At 46.9% G+C, this 19,764-nt stretch overlaps 1 protein-coding gene across 1 annotated transcript in view; it reads right to left on the bottom strand.

The window, feature by feature from the left end:
• Positions 1 to 520: 520 nt before the first annotated feature.
• LOC134947806 (protein FAM162A-like) overlaps positions 521 to 19,764 on the bottom strand; it is a 49,296-nt gene continuing 30,052 nt past the window's right edge. Inside the window, exons 2-4 of the mRNA XM_063935684.1 lie at positions 14,583 to 14,688; positions 2,570 to 2,678; positions 521 to 750 (exon numbers count right to left, since the gene is read on the bottom strand). Of these exons, the coding sequence (XP_063791754.1) occupies positions 649 to 750; positions 2,570 to 2,678; positions 14,583 to 14,688 (317 nt within the window). The 3' untranslated portion in view covers positions 521 to 648. The remainder of the gene's footprint in view (positions 751 to 2,569; positions 2,679 to 14,582; positions 14,689 to 19,764) is intronic.

Here is a 19,764-nt window from a genome sequence, read left to right as displayed (position 1 = left end):
GCTTCATTTTGGGGTGTCCCATGCCCTAGATTTGTACCCCCCCAAAAAAAAAAATAATGTTAGGGACTTGCCCGACTAATGAGGTCACCTGGACGCGGTGGGAAAGCCGTTACCTATGGCCATAACTATGCGAAGAACCTCGCTCAAAATGTAAAATTTTATTGCAATGATTATTATTAATAAATTGGTAGTGTTTGAATTGTGCACCTGCAACCTTGTCTTTGTATGCGATAAACGCACCAGCCAATCAGCTCCAATATGTAAATTAACAGTTAGGAGCTGATTGGATGGTACGTTTTATCAGCTTGCACTTATCACTGGTTTATCACTTCCTTATGCCGTTTCCTGGCTTAATACATCTGCCCCATTGTTCTTGCTGGTAACTGCTCGGGTTCAGTTGTGAAAAGCTGTGGAAAATAAACCTGCACACACACAAACACACAGAAGAAACACCCCCATCCAACGTCTACTGACCAATTTAAGCCAACCATAAATAATGAATGAGAGGAGAACCATTGCATTATAGAGTTAGCAATTTTTTAGTTGCCTTATATTTCATATATATGCCTTATGTATGCCATATATATATATATATATATGCAAATATTTTCTACAAGATAATCAATATACAATAACAGAGGCTTCAGGTCAGTGACTTTTCAGGGAAGCTGACTGTTGCATGGCTTCTTCTTTCCATTTAGCCTTTTTCTCCGCATTTATTTGCTTCAGTGTATTTTCCTCCTTAAGAGCCTGGGGGGAAAAAAAGATAACTGACTGCTCTTGTTGCATATCTGACACAGGACACTCAAGCTTTTCTCAATCATGGGTGAGCTCAGTAATTCTAACACCAAACATTAAAGCAGTATAGCGATATTGAATATTTTAATAGCACAATACAGATAAACAGACTAACATGGCAATATATAGAGTGAACATGTCTTGCTCTTTGATCTTCTCCATATCATTAGCTATGTGTGGCCACTTAACCAATTTAGTGCTTAGGACGAGTGCGACCCTCAGCAAAAGCCTCAAAAATGCAAGTCCAACTCATTCACAGTCGTGTAGGAGTTTAATGCAGTAAAAATCATAATTACATACAGTATCCCCACCACTTACTGCAGGGGAGGGACGGTAGAAGAGGCTGAATTTGACCATGTTGGAATACAACCAGCTCAAAAAGTGATGAAAATAGGTTCAGTACTGGGGTGAGAATCACTGTGAGTGGGTTAATTAAGGTCATCATGAATGCAAACTCTAGCCTTGATACTTGCCTGTCTTGCGTAGTATAACCCAACTATTGCATTAACAAAAGCATCACATAAATATATAAATGTTATAAAAAAACTTACAATTAAACATCTTGATAAGGCTGACAGTTGCATTCATTAAGAATTGCATCCCAATAATATTATATATGGGAATTACTCCTGGTACTGTACTTAAAGACTTGTTTCACGTCAAACTATCTTTTCCTTTAAGTTGTAGAACCCAGCATAATGATTTTAACTGAACAAAATCCATTTTGATGTTATTTTTTTAAAGACTATAATCTTAAGGGCCCCATACACTAGAATGATATGTCTGAGGCTGAAGTCGGAGGCGATTTCCCTTGAACTCTCCCGGGAGCTTCCCGGGAGTGGTTCCATATGATTCCATACGATTTGGTACATTTTGCATGCGATATATCGTATGCGATCCCAGCCATGCTTGCGGGAACCGACATATCACGAATGCAGCACTAACGATCTAGTTGATGCGATCTGACCCTCACGGGAATGCGCATCGGATCGGATTGGATACACCTCCAAAATTCCCGATTTCACCCGATATATCGGCCCAAATGAACGAAATTGGATGAAATCGGGCGTTATCATTCTAGTGTATGGAGCCCTTTAGAAATACATTTCAGTCTAAGGAAAATACTGTGAGAAACCAAATGCACTGAATGTGTACAATGGTCACAGCAGATTTACCGCCTTTTGAGGGCACATGGCAGTGGTGTTTCTAGAGAGGAGGGGACCCGTGTGCAGACTCCGTGTCTGGGCCCCCTCCTCTCCTGTAGCCGTCACCGTCGCTGCTAGCGCTCTCAGCGCTGAGACTCTGGCACAGTGCCAGAGTCTACAGCGCATGCGCAGGACTCCGATAAATGGCCGCCGCGCCACTTTTCCAGAGTCCTGCGCATGCGCTGTAGACTCTGGCACTGTGCAAGAGTCTCTAGCGCTCAGTGCACTAGCAGCGGCGGTGACGGCTACAGGAGAGGAGGGGGGCCTAGACACAGTCGCCGATGGACGACGGAAAGGTAAGTATAGAAAAAATGGGTGCAGTGTGTGCGGTGTGGGCCCTCTCTGGACCCAGGGGCCCGTGTGCTCCGCACACACTGCACCCATTATAGATACGCCAGTGGCACATGGCCATATTCAATTAGTGCAATGATGGACTCCTGTTGCAACCAGCAATAATAGTAAGAAACTTGCTGCAACCCACATTTGGGTAATCGGAAAGTGTCCTGTTTTATACTGCGGCTGGGAGAAAGCGCTAAGAAGAGGTGTATTGGCAAGGGTGCCCTTACCTTTTTGCCAGACCACACCATGAAGACACATCCCGTCACTGTGAATAGTATCATCAGCATGCAGACCTTTATTCGAACATTGCTTCTGGCAGCTGAGATTGTCTCCCATCTAGAAAAAAAACACACACACGATAATATAAGCGCTTAATTTCACCATATTAAGATTAATAAATGCAGTGCTGTCCCATGGATACATGGAGGCATCCTACAGGCTTTCATTGTCACTGGGAAATATATACGCGACATACTGTATAGCCACAACATGACACATGTTCACCATATACCCCCAAAGGGCGATCAATGGACCAAGCCAACTGGACAGGTTTATTCACTGTTCAGTAAGGCGTTATATTTGCCAGAATTACTTGCTTACAGGTTTATTTTGATAAATATCAATATTATGTCTTAACCTGTGCATGCATGCAATAGCCATTAAACATACGTTAAAGAGAGTTACAAGGCAATGATGTTTAATGGATTATTGGAGTACGGAACTAATAGCCAATTAATATAAACTGGTAAAAACACAGTACAACAAACTACATTTAATGATAGTTAAAGTGTTCTTCATGAACTCATTATGTGGTGTACAGTACTTTTATCAATATACTAGTTACCAGCCCGTCAAAATGACTGAACAACATAACAGTAATGACTTTTGATATATTTGGTCAAGATGTAAGAATATTGATGTTAAATACTGTATATACAAATAGTATTTTGACATATTTGATCAAGATATGAGACTATTGTTATTTGCAATCAATTGTTGTACGTTTCCTAGGGGAACTGCATTTTAATAGTCCTAATAAACGTTACATTTTAATTTTTCTAAATTTTTCCCTTCCAAAAAGTGCGACAAAAGAGGGTTTTTATTTCCTCTTCTTTGTATACTGTAAATGTTAACCAGTAAGACATTGCTGAACCCTGGGCTCACTGCCAACAGACTCTATAGAGACAATTTAGGTGGTCATTCCGAGTTGATCGCTCGCTGTTTTTAGCAGCCGTGCAAACGCTAAGCCGCCGCCCTCTGGGAGTGTATCTTAGCTTAGCAAAAGTGCAAACGAAGGGATCGCAGAGCGGCTACAAAAACAAATTGGGCAGTTTTAGAGTAGCTCCAGACCTACTCAGCGCTTGCGATAACTTCAGACCATTCAGTTCCGGATTTGACGTCACAAACACGCCCTGCGTTCGGCCAGCCACGCTAGTGTTTTTCCCTGCACGCCTGCGTTTTTTGGAACACTCCCTGAAAACGGTCAGTTGACACCCAGAAACGCCCCTTTCCTGTTAATCACTCTGCGGCTGCCATTGCGACTGAAAAGCGTCGCTAGACCTTGTGCAAAAATACATTGTCCGTTGTGAAAGTACGACACATGTGCGCACTGCGTCGCATACGCATGCGCAGAAGTGCCGCTTTTTCACTTAATCGCTGCGCTGCGAACATTTTTCACTAGTGATCAACTCGGAATGACCCCCTTAGTCCTCACAAATCACACATACGTTGGTATTTATCATTTATACGCTATCTTTCTCTCTGTGCGGGAACATAGGGGGTCATTCCGAGTTGATCGCTTGCTAGCAACTTTTTGCACCGCTGCAATCAGGTTAAATCTCAGCAAAACTGCACATGCGTATGCACCGCAATGCGCAGGCGCGTCGTACGGGTACAAAGCGGATCGGTGCTGGGCGATGGATTTAACAAAGAATCCATTTGCACAGCCGATCGCAAGGTGATTGACAGAAAGAGGGCGTTTATGGGTGTCAACTGACCGTTTTCTGGGAGTGTTTGGAAAAACGCAGGCGTGTCCAAGAGTTTGCAGGGCGGGTGTCTGACGTCAATTCCGGGACCGGATAGGCTGAGTAAGTCCAGAGCTACTCAGAAACTGCAAAAAACCTTTTTGTGCCGTCGGCTGCAAAAGCGTTCGCGCACTTGCAAAGCAAAAATACACTCCCCCATAGGCAGCGACTATCTGATCGCAGCACAGCAAAAAAGTTGCTAGCGAGCGATCAACTCGGAATGACCCCCATACTCACTATTTTTAACATAACAGTAATGTCAGCGCCGGTGGCTCTGTGCACCCGAATGGAGCAACACTTGAATGCTCCATTGGGTGCCATCTAGTGGCCGCTGGTGTGCAAAACACTTGCATACCCCACATAGAGGTCAGGAGCAGCGTTAGCCTTTTATTATATAGGATTGTACTGGTGTTATGCAGACTACGTTCTAAAGTTATAAGCCAGCCATTAAATTTAGAAAGCAGTGGTGGGAATCACAGCACTGACATTTATGTTCGATTTGGAATGAGTCTTTTTATTTGTTTAGTAGTGTGTAAAAAGTTCAAAGACATTTAATACATGCAGGGGCGTAGCAAGAATCTTTGTGGGCCCCATAGCAACATTTTGAAGGGGCCCCCATCCCAATACTTCTAGAGAGACACTTCTCTACAGCAGTTGTTATTTTTATTAGAGATGAGCGGATTCGGTTTTACTCGGTTTTACTCGGTTCTCAAAACCGAATCTTATTGGCTCACGGATGTCACATGTTTTGGATAGCCAATAAGATTCGGTTTTGAGAACCGAGTAAAACCGAATCCGCTCATCTCTAATTTTTATGCCCTATAATAGTGCTCTAGTTCATTTTCTGAACCATAGTAGAACCTTATTTAATGTTATGCCCCAGAGTAATGCCCTAGATTCTTTTATGAATCACAGTAGTGCTTAAGTTCACACTTCAGAGCTGCCAGTACACATTATGCCGCACAATACCCCCAATTCATATTATGATATATAGTGCTCCCCATTCGTATTGTGCCTCATTACAGTGCCCTGGTTCATATTATATAACATTAAAATGCCCTCCTGCTCATTTTATACCACACTACAATGAGCAGGTCCAGGGGCATACCTAGATATATTGCATGCACCAAGGCAAAAGTTTGAAAGGACATACCATCCAGAGGTGAAAAATGTATATAACATATGTAACTTTGAAAGTGAAGGTGGGCCCCTCGCAGCTCTGGGTCCCATAGCAGCTGCACTGTGTCACGATCCGGACTACTGGACATCATTTTTTACCTTTCAGGTGTCTTCTGAGGCTGGCTCAGCGTTCCAGGGCCGGGTCTCAATCATGCTGCTAAATGTCCTTATTTCATATTTCCTCTCTGCCAGTCTGCGGGTGCTGTCACAAGGAACTCTTAGATGGAATGGCGTTTCCAGCTCATCGCGGCCTCCGCCGCCATTACTGTACTCTCAGCACTTGGACGGCTCTGCATAGCGTCTTCTGTTAGTTGCGGCCTCCACAGCCATTGCTGCGCCCTCAGCGCGTGGACGGATCTGTGTGGCGTCTCCTGTCAGCTGCAGCCTTGCCGCGATTACCACAGTAAAGCACTACAGGTCTGTGTGGTGCCTCTCATTCGCTGTGGCTTCTGTCACCGGCTCTGAGAGGTTGCTGTGCAGTTTGAGAGTCACTGTGTCCTGCGGCCGCTGCCGCCATTACTGTGAAAGCTGCACATGGAATTACAAATCAGGTTTCCCTCCAAGAATCAGTATGGGCGCAGCCATGTTGGTTTGAATCACATGATGCTATTTCCACCAATCTACAGTTCTGCTGAGCTCTGCCTGATTGCTGATCCAATCCCTGCACTGCTGAGGGTATAAAGGGACTGATCCTAGACCAGGAAGTTGTCAGTGCTTTGTTTGTCATTTCCAGTGTATCCTGTCTCTGCTCTTTGTTACTACTAACTGTGTTCCAGGTATTCCAGCTCCTGAGTCTCCAGTTCTGCAGAGACCAGCACCAACTACCACCCTGCGGTGCCTGCCTGACTCCATAGTATCCTCGTTGCATTCTGCTATTGGCAGTGCTTCAAAAACACCAGCTTCCAGCATTGGGCTTCCAGTGGTGTTCAGCTACCTATTGTCATCGGTGCTCCGCCATCGGTGTTCCTGTTATCTACAGTATTCAAGTCATCTGTTTTCTCAATTCATCGATCTCTAGCATCACCAGTGTCATTCAACTCCGCTGCTAACACTGGTTCATCCGCACTTCATTGACAGTTCTTCATTGTCCGTTCCATCCGGCAAAACCGGTAGTTTACAAGCATCATTCATTCTGCAGTACGTTCAGCCTCTGTATTACACCTGCTGACCAGTTCCAGCTTTTATCTACTCTACAGCACCTAGGTGTTGGTAAAAGGACTTTCAATATCCTAATCTCCCAAGCTAGCCTTGTGCGGATACCACACCTAAGGGAATATTACAACTCCTATTTCTTGTGGAACTGTATACTGTGTTTAACCATTTCTCATATCATAACTGTGCTACTGTCGGTGTACCACCAGAACTGTGTTCAATAAACAAACATTCATTTTATCTTTGTTGTCGTGGTCACATCTTCGGGAATTGGTGGTTGAAGTCATCTATGTCTAAGAGTCCTATTCTGCCACCCAGATTTACCTTTACACCAGCCCTTACAACTGAGGCTGTTTCAGAACAACACCAGCCCTCAGTTGTGACAGTAAGCACTGACCAAATGAATCCGGCCGGAGACCAAGACCAAGTGGCCAGGCCAATGCAAGAACTGGAAGCCCGACTTGAACATCAGGAGGCTGCACAAGGTCATGTTATCCGCTGTCTTCAGGATCTCTCCTCTCGGCTGGATGGAATCCAAACGACCCTTCGTGGTACCGGGGCGTCTGGTGTATCGATGGCAGTACCTACAGTGGTAACCACACCCACCATACCCACTTCTGCTCCATGTCTTCATTTACCGACTCCAGCGAAATTTGATGGATCCCCAAAAGTCTGCAGGGGATTTCTCAATCAGTGCGAAATTTGTTTCGAGTTACAGCCTGGCAGTTTTCCAACTGATCGCACAGGTTGCCTACATTATTTCCCTCCTTAGTGGCCCCGCTCTGGATTGGGCATCACCGTTATGGGAGAGATCTGATACTTTGCTGTCTTCATATACGGACTTTGTGGCAACATTCAGGCGTACCTTCGATGAGCCAGGTCGTGTAACTTCAGCTTCTTCTGAGATTCTCCGTATCCGCCAGGGGACACGAACTGTTGGACAGTATCTAATACAGTTCCAGATATTAGCATCAGAACTGGCATGGAATGATGATGCTTTACGTGCAGCCGTCTGGCATGGCCTATCTGAGCGTATCAAGGATGAATTGGCTACCAGGGATTTGCCTTCAAAGTTGGATGAACTTATATCTCTGTGTACCAAAGTTGATCTACGGTTTCGAAAAAGGGCAATCGAGCGAGGAAGATCATCTTTTCCCAAGGTTACTCCTCCTCCTCATCAGCCATCTCAGCCCAAGGACGTACCCATGCAGATAGGTCATTGTCGTCTATCTCCGGCAGAGCGTAGAAGATGTCTCTCTGAGCATCTCTGTCTTTATTGTGCTGCACCATCTCACATTATTAATGCCTGTCCCAAGCGTCTGGGAAACTCCAAGTCCTGTCCCGCCAAGGAGAGGGTCGGCTAGGAGCAATGCATTCCTCTCCATCTTCAAGTGATTGCAATCTCCCAGTTTCGCTCCAAGTGGCTCAGCGTACTAGGAACATTATTGCTCTGTTGAACTCAGAAGCGGCTGGGAATTTTATGACTGAGTAATATGTCAAGTGGTGGTCCCTACCCACCGAAAGACTTTCGTCTTCCATAACTTTGACTGTCGTAGATGGCAGCAAGATTTCTGATGCAGTCATTTCTTCCAAGACTCTACCAGTTCGTCTGAAAGTAGGAGTTCTTCATTCAGAGTTAATTTCCTTTTTGGTGATTCCAAAGGCCACCCATCCGGTGGTTCTGGGCCTTCCATGGCTTCGTTTGCATAACCCTCTGATTGACTGGAGGATGACCCATATCCTGGCATGGGGTCCGTCCTGTTCTGAGACCTGTCTTTCCAAAGTACTTCCTGTATGTTCTTCATCCTCCAAGTCTTCTGACGTTCCACCTCTTCAGTACCAAGACTATACAGATGTGTTCAGTAAAGCTTCTGCTGATATCCTGCCCCCACATAGGGAATGGGATTGTCCTATCGACCTCATCCCAGGGAAGGTTCCACCTCGAGGCCGAACGGATCCATTGTCTGTACCAGAGACTCATTCCATGGAGGAGTACATTAAAGAAAATTTGGCAAAGGGTTTTATCCGACCTTCTTCTCCAGCTGGTGCACGTTTCTTCTTCGTTAAGAAGAAAGACGGTGGCCTGCGGCCATGCATCGACTATAGAGGTTTGAACGACATCACAGTAAAAAATCTGTATCCTCTGCCTCTGATTACCGAACTCTTTGATCGGGTTAGCGGAGCAACCATCTTCACGAAATAAGATTTGAGGGGTGCCTATAACCTCATTCGGATCCGGAAGGGTGACGAGTGGAAGACCGCATTTAACACCCGTGACGGACATTATGAGTACCTCGTCATGCCTTTCGGACTTAGTAACACTGCAGCTGTTTTCAAACACTACGTGAACGAGATCTTTAGAGATATCCTCTATCGTCATGTCGTGGTATACCTCGATGACATTCTCATCTTTGCCAATGATCTGGAGGAACATCGTTTTTGGGTGAAGGAATTCTTGTCCCGTCTTCGTGTCAATCATCTTTATTGCAAGTTGGAAAAATGCGTCTTTGAAAGTCAAATCCATTCCGTTTCTAGGCTACATTGTGTCCGGTTCCGGACTAGAGATGGATCCTGAGAAACTGCAAGTTATCCAGAATTGGCCAATACCTACAACCCTCAAGGGTGTTCAGAGATTTTTAGGATTCGCCAACTATTACAGAAAATGTATTCAAAACTTTTCCACTATTGTGGCGCCTATCACTGCCTTTACCAAGAAGGGTGCTAATCCCTCCAAGTGGTCCAAAGAAGCCATGCAAGCCTTCCATCTGTTAAAGCAAAGATTCACCTCAGCTCCGGTGTTGAAACAGCCAGATACTAACATGCCATTCACCCTTGAGGTGGATGCCTCTTCCGTTGGAGTGGGCGCGGTCCTGGCTCAAAGAGCCAAAGATGGTTATCTGCATCCTTGCAGCTTCTTCTCCCGGAAGTTTTCCCCTGCTGAGCGCAATTACGCCATTGGCGATCAAGAATTGTTGGCTATCAAGCTCGCTCTGGAAGAGTGGAGGTATTTGCTAGAAGGCGCTTCCCATACCATCACAATTCTCCACAGCTTAACACCCCCAAACTAACGGTCAAACTGAGAGGGTGAATCAGGACTTGGAGGCCTTCCTCAGAAATTTATGTATCCTCATCCCAAGATGACTGGGTTCAACTTCTTCCCTGGGCTGAGTTCTGTCATAACAACCAATACCACTCATCCTCTTCTTCTAGGCCATTCTTCACTAACTATGGATTTCACCCTAAAGTTCCAGAATTTCAACCGCTTCCAGCAACTTCAGTGCCAGCAGCTGATATCACTCTACGTCAGTTTTCAAATAACTGGAAGAACGTTCCAGCAGCTCTACTCAAGGCATCTTTTAGATATAAGAGGTTTGCAGATAGGAAGCGTAGGGAAATTCCTGCCCTTAAAGTGGGTGATCATGTTTGGCTATCTACAAAGAATCTGAGGTTAAGAGTTCTAAGCAAGAAATTTGCTCCTCGATATATCGGCCCTTTTTTCGAATTGAACAAGTCATCAACCCAGTAGCTTTCAAACTTTAACTTCCTCCATTCTTAAAAATTCCCAGGACGTTTCCTGTTTCCCTTCTGAAACCGCTGATCCTGAATCGGTACCATTCAGCACTTCCTTCGGCTCCCAAAGTCCAGACTCAATGTAGTGTTGAGTATGAAGTCGCCAAGATTCTGGATTCACGCTTCCGTTATGGTCAACTTCAATACATGATCGATTGGAAGGGCTATGGCCCTGAGGACCGTTCCTGGACCAATGCTTCAGATGTCCATGCTCCTACATTGGTTCGGAATTTCCATTCTAAGTTCCCTCAGAAGCCAAAGAAGTGTCCTGGGGCCACTCCTAAAGGGGGGGGGAGGTGCTGTCACGATCCGGACTACTGGACATCATTTTTTACCTTTCAGGTTTCTTCTGAGGCTGGATCAGCGTTCCAGGGCCGGATCTCAATCATGTTGCTAAATGTCCTTATTTCAAATTTCCTCTCTGCCAGTTTGCGGGTGCTGTCACAAGGAACTCTTAGATGGAATGGCATTTCCAGCTCATCGCAGCCTCCGCCACCATTACTGTACTCTCAGCACTTGGACGGCTCTGCATAGCGTCTTCTGTTAGTTGCGGCCTCCGCCGCCATTGCTGCACCCTCAGCGTGTGGACGGATCTGTGTGGCGTCTCCTGTCAGCTGCAGCCTTGCCGCGATTACCACAGTAAAGCACTACAGGTCTGTAGCTTCTGCCGCCGGCTCTGAGAGGTTGCTGTGCAGTTTGCGAGTCACTGTGTCCTGCGGCCGCTGCCGCCATTACTGTGAAAGCTCCACATGGAATTACAAACCAGGTTTCCCTCCAAGAACCAGTATGGGCGCAGCCATGTTGGTTTGGATCACATGATGCTATTTCCACCAATCTACAGTTCTGCTGAGCTCTGCCTGATTGCTGATCCAATCCCTGCACTGCTGAGGGTATAAAGGGACTGATCCTAGACCAGGAAGTTGTTAGTGCTTTGTTTGTCATTTCCAGTGTATCCTGTCTCTGCTCTTTGTTACTACTAACTGTGTTCCAGGTATTCCAGCTCCTGAGTTTCCGGTTCTGCAGAGACCAGCACCAACTACCACCCTGCGGTGCCTGCCTGACTCCATAGTATCCTCATTGCCTTCTGCTATTGGCAGTGCTTCAAAAACACCAGCTTTCAGCATTGGGCTTCCAGTGGTGTTCAGCTACCTATTGTCATCGGTGCTCCGCCATCGGTGTTCCTGTTATCTACAGTATTCAAGTCATCTGTTTTCTCAATTCATCGATCTCTAGCATCACCAGTGTCATTCAACTCCGCTGCTAACACTGGTTCTTCCGCACTTCATTCACAGTTCTTCATTGTCCTTTCCATCCGGCAAAACCGGTAGTTTACAAGCATCATTCATTCTGCAGTACGTTCAGCCTCTGTATTACACCTGCTGACCAGTTCCAGCTTTTATCTACTCTACAGCACCTAGGTGTTGGTAAAAGGACTTTCAATCTCCTAATCTCCCAAGCTAGCCTTGTGCCTAAGGGAATATTACAACTGTTATTTCTTGTGGAACTGTATACTGTGTTTAACCATTTCTCATATCATAACTGTGCTACTGTCGGTGTACCACCAGAACTGTGTTCAATAAACAAACATTCATTTTATCTTTGTTGTCATGGTCACATCTTCGGGAATTGGTGGTAGAAGTCATCTATGTCTAAGAGTCCTATTCTGCCACCCACATTTACCTTTACACCAGCCCTTACAACTGAGGCTGTTTCAGATCAACACCAGCCCTCAGTTGTAACACACTGCCTGCACCTATGGTAGCTCCGCCCTTGAATACATGTAAACAAGTCCTACAAGTCTCAGTCAAACAAAGGTTGGATCACGATCCCTAGGGCCAGAGTAAGTTTACAACTGTGGTTATTTACTAATAAACTACAAATAAACTGTAATTCATAGTAACCAGAGAATTGCCATCATTGTCTAACTTTCAATGGATCAATCAATGCTAGGCACACATTGGTTCCTGCACATTTAAATGACCAAGTAAGTGTTAAGGTGAGCTGTGCTGCTATTTTGATGCCCCGTCATCGGGTGCAGGGAGAGGAGAGGCTGGGTGCTGCCCAGCTGCTGCCAAAGAACTGGGCAAGCCTCCAGTGTAACAATGTTACACACCTTAGGGGCATGGCTTCGTGATCACAATATTTGTGCGTGCGAGAGAAGTCCACAGTGTAGCACTGGGTGTCACCACCCAAAGTGATGCTTTCCACTGTCTTTCCCGCATCTTTGGAACTGTATACTTATGGGTTCTCATAAAGGTTAAAAACTTAAGAATGTAGTTATAAATATTGTGATAAAAAAAATTCCCTGCCCCTGTGTATGAATCTACATATTTATAGTTACTCTGTCTGTACCAGGGCCGTAACTAGGTATGTGCGAAGTGTGCCACTGCACATAGCTCTGCAGGGTGTGGGGCGCTGTTGGTAGCACTTGTCAATTATGTTTTCATTTCTTTCACTTGCAGCTTCCCCCTTTTTTGGAGCCTAGCATCTACTGACCATCCCTGTCTCTTACCCCCACCCCTTCTGTCGCTAATAACTTTATTATATTTCAAGATGTGGGATTCTAACCTATTGCCTGTAGCACTGCAGTCAGACACTCTATTCATTAAGCTATCTGACCTTACATAGAAATCTAGAGAATTCTAACTATGTGAAGCGTACCTTGTACTTTGTGAAAAAATGATCAGCATTGCAGCTGAGCAGATCTATGTACTGTGTGGCTGCAAGAGATTGATGTGTGGCTGCATACTACATAGATCTGCTCAATTGCAATGCTGATTATTTTTTAACAAAGTACAAGTAGCTTCATTCAGTTCTCATAGTTTCCATGCAGGATCATATAGCTCAATGAGTAGGGTGTTTGACTGGAATGCAACAGGTTTGAATCCTGGGTATGGCAGTATATTGAAATGTGCTTTAAATGGTATTGTAACCGAATAACAACGAGCTCTCAAGGTAAGTGCATTAATGTGGTATAAAGAGAATTTGTGTTCAAATGCATTTTCTTGCAGTGGTCTATAAATGTGTATTAATTCTCTCTCTCTCTCTCTCTCTCTCTCTATAATGTTGGAAGGGGTATCATGGCATGGGCTTTCTCTGGGATCAATTTTGTCATGCCCCTTCCCCACGAGGCATGAGCCTTATGTCCCTATTGGAAAAATGGGGAGGGGGCATCAATTCTCTCTCTGGCACAGAGCACCAAAAAGTCTAGTTACGGTTCTGGTCTGCACAGTTGTCACTCAGACTTAGCTTGCTCTGTTGCATGATGATCAGTAGTGCCACTGACGGAGACGTCACCACTGTGGGACACGGAAACGAGCAAGCCAATCAGAGAGGGAGGAGGGGCCAAGCAGGTCATTGAGAACGGGGCTTAGCACGGTGCAACAGGAAAAAAACAGTGCCGCGCTTTTGTAATTGATTGCAGCGAAACAACAAACATCCACCATCGATGGGCTAATCAACGACTATCATTGATTGTGCCATTATACCTTCTTTTCTGAAGTCAATCACTCTGCAAACTGCACTGAGACAGGAGCAACTATATAGGTGATGAAGGCAGACAGAGGCGTGCATTGCTGGAATATGCTTCATAATGTGGGTAATTCAGAGATGATCGCAGCAACAAATTTGTTAGCAGTTGGGCAAAACCATGTGCACTGCAGGTGTGGCAGATATAACATTTCCCGAGAGTTATAGGCCCTACACACTGGCCGATTTTCTGAAAGATATGAACGATCTCAACAAAAGGTCGACATGAAAGGTTGACATCGGAAAAGGTCAACAGGTTCAAAAGGTCAACGGGTTCATATTCCTCAACATTACAATGGTCCACACACATATGTTCAACAAGTGTTTTTTTGTTTGCTTTTTCATTTTTTGGGGCCTTGACTATCCATGTCACAAATCATAACCTTTAGCTACCTTGTGGCAAGTAAAGCAGAGCGGAGCGAGACACCGTGTCCAAAGCGCAGCAAGTGAAGTGAGCTCGCGAGGGGACGCGTTTCTACAAATGGTGGTCCCAGATGTAAAACTATCTTCACCAACCCCAACAATGCAAAAAATAAAGCATCGACCATTGTCTTTTTGACCTTTTGACTCTGTCAACATTTTGTGCCTGTCAGCCTTTTCCAGTGTCGACCTTTCATGTGTCAACCATTTGTCCATGTTGACCATATGGGGTCAGCATAATGACTGTAGATCAGGGATTGGGCCACAGAAGTTTTTGAAGGCATTAAATGTCAAGTCAGAACCATAGATGTCGCAACAACCTGTTACCGCAGCAAGTCTGGATAAAAGATTTATGGGATTTACTCACGAAACGATTTCTGGAATATCTTCTTCTTTTTTGAAACGTCCAGACCACACAAGAACCCTTTTATCAAAATCTGTTGGTCTTTTTGGATTTCTATATACATTGTGACCTGTATGGAAGACACAGAAAAAATAAGATTTTACTTACCGATAAATCTATTTCTCGTAGTCCGTAGTGGATGCTGGGACTCCGTCAGGACCATGGGGATTAGCGGCTCCGCAGGAGACAGGGCACAAAAATAAAAGCTTTAGGACTAGGTGGTGTGCACTGGCTCCTCCCCCTATGACCCTCCTCCAAGCCTCAGTTAGGATACTGTGCCCGGACGAGCGTACACAATAAGGAAGGATTTTGAATCCCAGGTAAGACTCATACCAGCCACACCAATCACACCGTACAACCTGTGATCTGAACCCAGTTAACAGTATGACAAACGTAGGAGCCTCTGAACAGACGGCTCACAACAATAACAACCCGATTTTTTTGTAACAATAACTATGTACAAGTATTGCAGACAATCCGCACTTGGGATGGGCGCCCAGCATCCACTACGGACTACGAGAAATAGATTTATCGGTAAGTAAAATCTTATTTTCTCTGACGTCCTAGTGGATGCTGGGACTCCGTCAGGACCATGGGGATTATACCAAAGCTCCCAAACGGGCGGGAGAGTGCGGATGACTCTGCAGCACCGAATGAGAGAACTCCAGGTCCTCTTTAGCCAGGGTATCAAATTTGTAGAATTTTACAAACGTGTTCTCCCCCGACCACGTAGCTGCTCGGCAGAGTTGTAATGCCGAGACCCCTCGGGCAGCCGCCCAAGATGAGCCCACCTTCCTTGTGGAATGGGCCTTGATAGATTTAGGCTGTGGCAGGCCTGCCACAGAATGTGCAAGTTGAATTGTGCTACAAATCCAACGAGCAATCGTCTGCTTAGAAGCAGGAGCACCCAGCTTGTTGGGTGCATACAGTCAGGGGCGGAAGTCCGGGAGGCAGCGGAGTCGGCTGCCGCCGGGCTCCTCACCTGAAGAGGGCGCCTCGCAGTGGCGCCACTGACTTTACACAGATTGACATGCGGACGAGCGTCCGCATGTCAATCTGCGGTCTCCCTCCCTGCTGTGTTGGAGGGACACGGAGCGCATAGAGCGTCTCTCCTGTGTCCCTCCCTGGCTCTCTCCCCCGGCCGGTCTAATACAGGAAGTGCCGTTCGTGAGCTCTGATTGGCTCACGAACCGGCACTTCCTGTATTAGACCGGCCGGGGGAGAGAGCCAGGGAGGGACACAGGAGAGACGCTCTATGCGCTCCGTGTCCCTCCAACACAAGGGGGGGAGCAGGCACTGGGGGCATATACCTGGCACTGGGGGGCATATACCTGGCACTGGGGGGGGGAGACCTGGCACTGGGGGGCATATACATGGCACTGTGGGGGAAGACCTGGCACTGGGGGGCATATACCTGGCACTGGGGGGAAGACCTGGCACTGGGGGGCATATACCTGGCACTGGGGGGCATATACCTGGCACTGGGGGGGAAGACCTGGCACTGGGGGGCATATACCTGGCACTGGGGGGCATATACCTGGCACTGTGGGGGAAGACCTGGCACTGGGGGGCATATACCTGGCACTGGGGGGCATATACCTGGCACTGGGGGGGAAGACCTGGCACTGGGGCGGGGGGCATATGTGGCACTGGGGAGGGGGGTATATTTGGCACTGGGGGCATATACCTGGCACTGTGGGGGAAGATCTAGCACTGGGGGCATATACCTGGCCCTGTGGGGGAATATCTGGCACTGGGGGCATATACCTGGCACTGGGCGCATATACCTGGCCCTGTGGGGGAATATCTGGCACAGGGGGCATATACCTGGCACTGTGGGGGGAAGATCTGGCACTGGGGGCATATACCTGGCCCTGTGGGGGAATATCTGGCACTGGGGGCATACACCTAGCACTGTGGGGGAATATCTGGCACTGGGGGCATATACCTGGCACTGTGGGGGAATATCTGGCACTGGGGGCATATGCCTGGCACTGTGGAGGAATATCTGGCACTGGGGGCATATTGCTGGCACTGTGGGGGAGTAGGCACTGAGGGGGCATATGTGGCACTGTGGTGGAATATTTGGCACTGGGGGGAGCAGGCACTGAGGGGGCATATGTGGCACTGGGGGGGGTATATTTGGCACTGGGGGCATGTACCTGGCACTGGAGGCATATACCTGACACTGTGGGGGAATATCTGGCACTGGGGGCATATGTGGCACTGGGAGCACGGCCCTAGCAACAAGCACTACCCCCTAGCAACGAGCATGACACCCAGTGCATGAACCCCCTGGCAACGAGCATGACACCCTGAGCATGAAAACCCCTGGCACCGTGCATGGAACCGCTGGCAACGAGCATGACACCCAGTGCATGAAACCCCTGGCAACGAGCATGACACCCTGAGCATGAAAACCCCTGGCACCGTGCATGGAACCAAGAGCATGAAACCGCTGGCAACGAACATGACACCCAGTGCATGAAACCCCTGGCAACAAGCATGACACCCTGAGCATGAAAACCCTTGGCACCGTGCATGGAACCAAGAGCATGAAACCCCTGGCAACGAGCAGGTAATTTAAAAGTAATTAGAAGCCTTACTGTAGAACTTAATGTATAATGGGCATTACGGTGTGTGGCATAATGTATCACGGACATTGCGGTGTGTGTCATAATGTGTCGGGCATTACGGTGTATGGTATACTATATCGCGGGCATTGTGATATGTGGTATAATGTCTCAGGCTCATTGTGGTGTGTGTTATACTGTGTCAAAGACATTGTATGTGCTATAATGTATCAAGGGCATTGCAGTGTGTAGCATAATGTATAACGGGCATTGTGATTCCTGTCATAATGTGTCACAGGCATTACGGTGTGTGGTATAATGTATCAGGGGCATTGCAGTGTGTAGCATAATGTATAACGGGCATTGCGATTCCTGTCATAATGTGTCGGGGGCATTACGGTGTGTGGCATAATGTGTCGGGGGCATTATGGTGTGTGCATATTGTGTCATGTGCATTATTGTGTGTGGCATAATGTCTAAGGGCCACTGCAGTATGTGGCATAATGTATACTGGGCATTACTATAAGGAGGAAAAATTACAAATAATGTAAGGGGCATGAATCAGGATTATTTTTCTTTCCCGTCTGGGCGTGCAGGTTGGAAAACTGGGGTATAACGCAGTCTTTTCCTGCAATGTCACGCCCCTTTATGGTAAGCCACGCCCATCCCAACGAAGCCACACACTCTATACTGCCAATTATGGAGGTGGGGGGGGGGGAATCATTTTTTGGCTTGGGGGAGAAAAATTTCTAGTTACGTCACTGAACTGACTCATTCCTGTAAGCCGCCACTACAGCGCAAACCCCAGGAGAGTGCGCTGGTGCGCGCCTGCTGTGGGAGGTAGGAGAGGAGCTGCTGCTACCGTTGCCCCGCTGCTGTGGGGAAGGGGGGGACGGGATGGATGGACACACGTGCGAGGCGGTGTTTAAGAGCTGGTACCACGCTTGCCTTGGATTCCACTTCCTAATTGCGCTCTGCCTCCGGTAATTGGGGAGGAGAGAAGAGCCTTCTTTCACTACACAAGGTATCCATCTATGCTCCCTTTCTCCCTGTATAAGTGCACTGCCAGTATACTGTATGTATGTTTGTATATATAGATAGAGGTAGGGGTCTGGCACAGCCACATAATAGACTAATACATTGGGTGCCCTCACAGCAAAGTAGTTTAGCAAAATAGAGGTGGTGCGGCACTCCAATGATTTGCACACTGACACCAATTGAAGTAGTGCAACGTTTCAATGCCCGTTTAATGAATCTGCATTTTTGTCATATATACAATGACCCCCATTCTGCCTCATCCCGTCCTCCAGACCTCTGTTACTCCATCTGCCCCCCCCCCCCATTTGCCAAGTCCTTCTGCCCGCCCGCGACCATCCCTCCCCATCTTCCTCCCATAATTAATTGTCCTCCCGCAGGGAATACATATGTTTTACCGACAGACGGGATGCCGTCTATCAGCATCCTGACAGCAGCATCCCGTCAGTCAGAATGCTGGCAGGCGGCGTGCGCAATGAAGGCCCTTGCTTGTTGTGCTCGCAACGCAGTGGTCTCGGTGGTTCCCATCCCACTCTATTGGTGTTGTGGACACCCACGAATGGGAATAAGACCTGTGAGATGGTATTCTGGTGTCGGTATCCTGACCGCTAGGAATCCCGACAGCCAGCAAAATGATTGCCTCCCCACCCGCAGTATCGGTCACATAATAGACTCACTTTCAGCTCCAGGCCCATGTGGACCCTAAACTGGCACTGGTCTGCTGGGATGTATCATTAGCACAAGGTTAAAAATGCAGCCAAACCTCCAAAAATGCAGTTTTCAGAGGTTTGGCTGCTTACTACTTATCCACCAAGCCTAGACCCCAGGGCTTGGATGCGGTGGGCAACACCATCTTTAGATGGGCTTCTATCACATTTCCCATTGGACCCCTCCCAGCACCCCCCAGTGGGGCGCATCAGCCCACGCATGCACAGATAGGACTCCGGATCATACACCGGGAAGTTCTACTGTATCATGGCAAAGAATAGCTCTCACCGCAAGAGCTGTCCTTTGGAAATTTCTTCATGCATACGCCATTATGCTTGCAAAGAATGGCAGGATATATATATAAATATATATATAGCCTGCAGGATCAATATTGGTGTGGTGTGTGTATATGTATATATATATATATATATTTTTTTTTTTTTTGCCTCTATATAGGGGGGCACCTGTATTTATATTGCCTCCGGGCGTCTAGGATGAACTTACGCCACTGCATACAGTATAAACAGCGAGTCAGATTTTCTGACTCCAGCCGTCCTTGAAATATATATTTTCAATGCCCTGACAACGTCCAGCAACTTGGAATCCTCCAAATCGCTAGTAGCCGCAGGCACCACAATAGGCTGGTTCAGGTGAAACGCTGAAACCACCTTAGGCAGAAACTGAGGACGCGTCCGCAGTTCTGCCCTGTCCGAATGGAAAATCAGATATGGGCTTTTATACGATAAAGCCGCCAATTCTGACACTCTCCTGGCTGAAGCCAGGGCCAGTAGCATGGTTACTTTCCATGTAAGATATTTCAAATCCACCGA

The sequence above is a fragment of the Pseudophryne corroboree genome, chromosome 8 (genome assembly GCF_028390025.1).
Source record: "Pseudophryne corroboree isolate aPseCor3 chromosome 8, aPseCor3.hap2, whole genome shotgun sequence".
In the NCBI taxonomy this organism is placed as follows: domain Eukaryota; kingdom Metazoa; phylum Chordata; class Amphibia; order Anura; family Myobatrachidae; genus Pseudophryne; species Pseudophryne corroboree.
The sequence above is the reverse complement of the archived record's forward strand: the minus strand, read 5'-3'. Positions and strand labels throughout refer to the sequence as shown.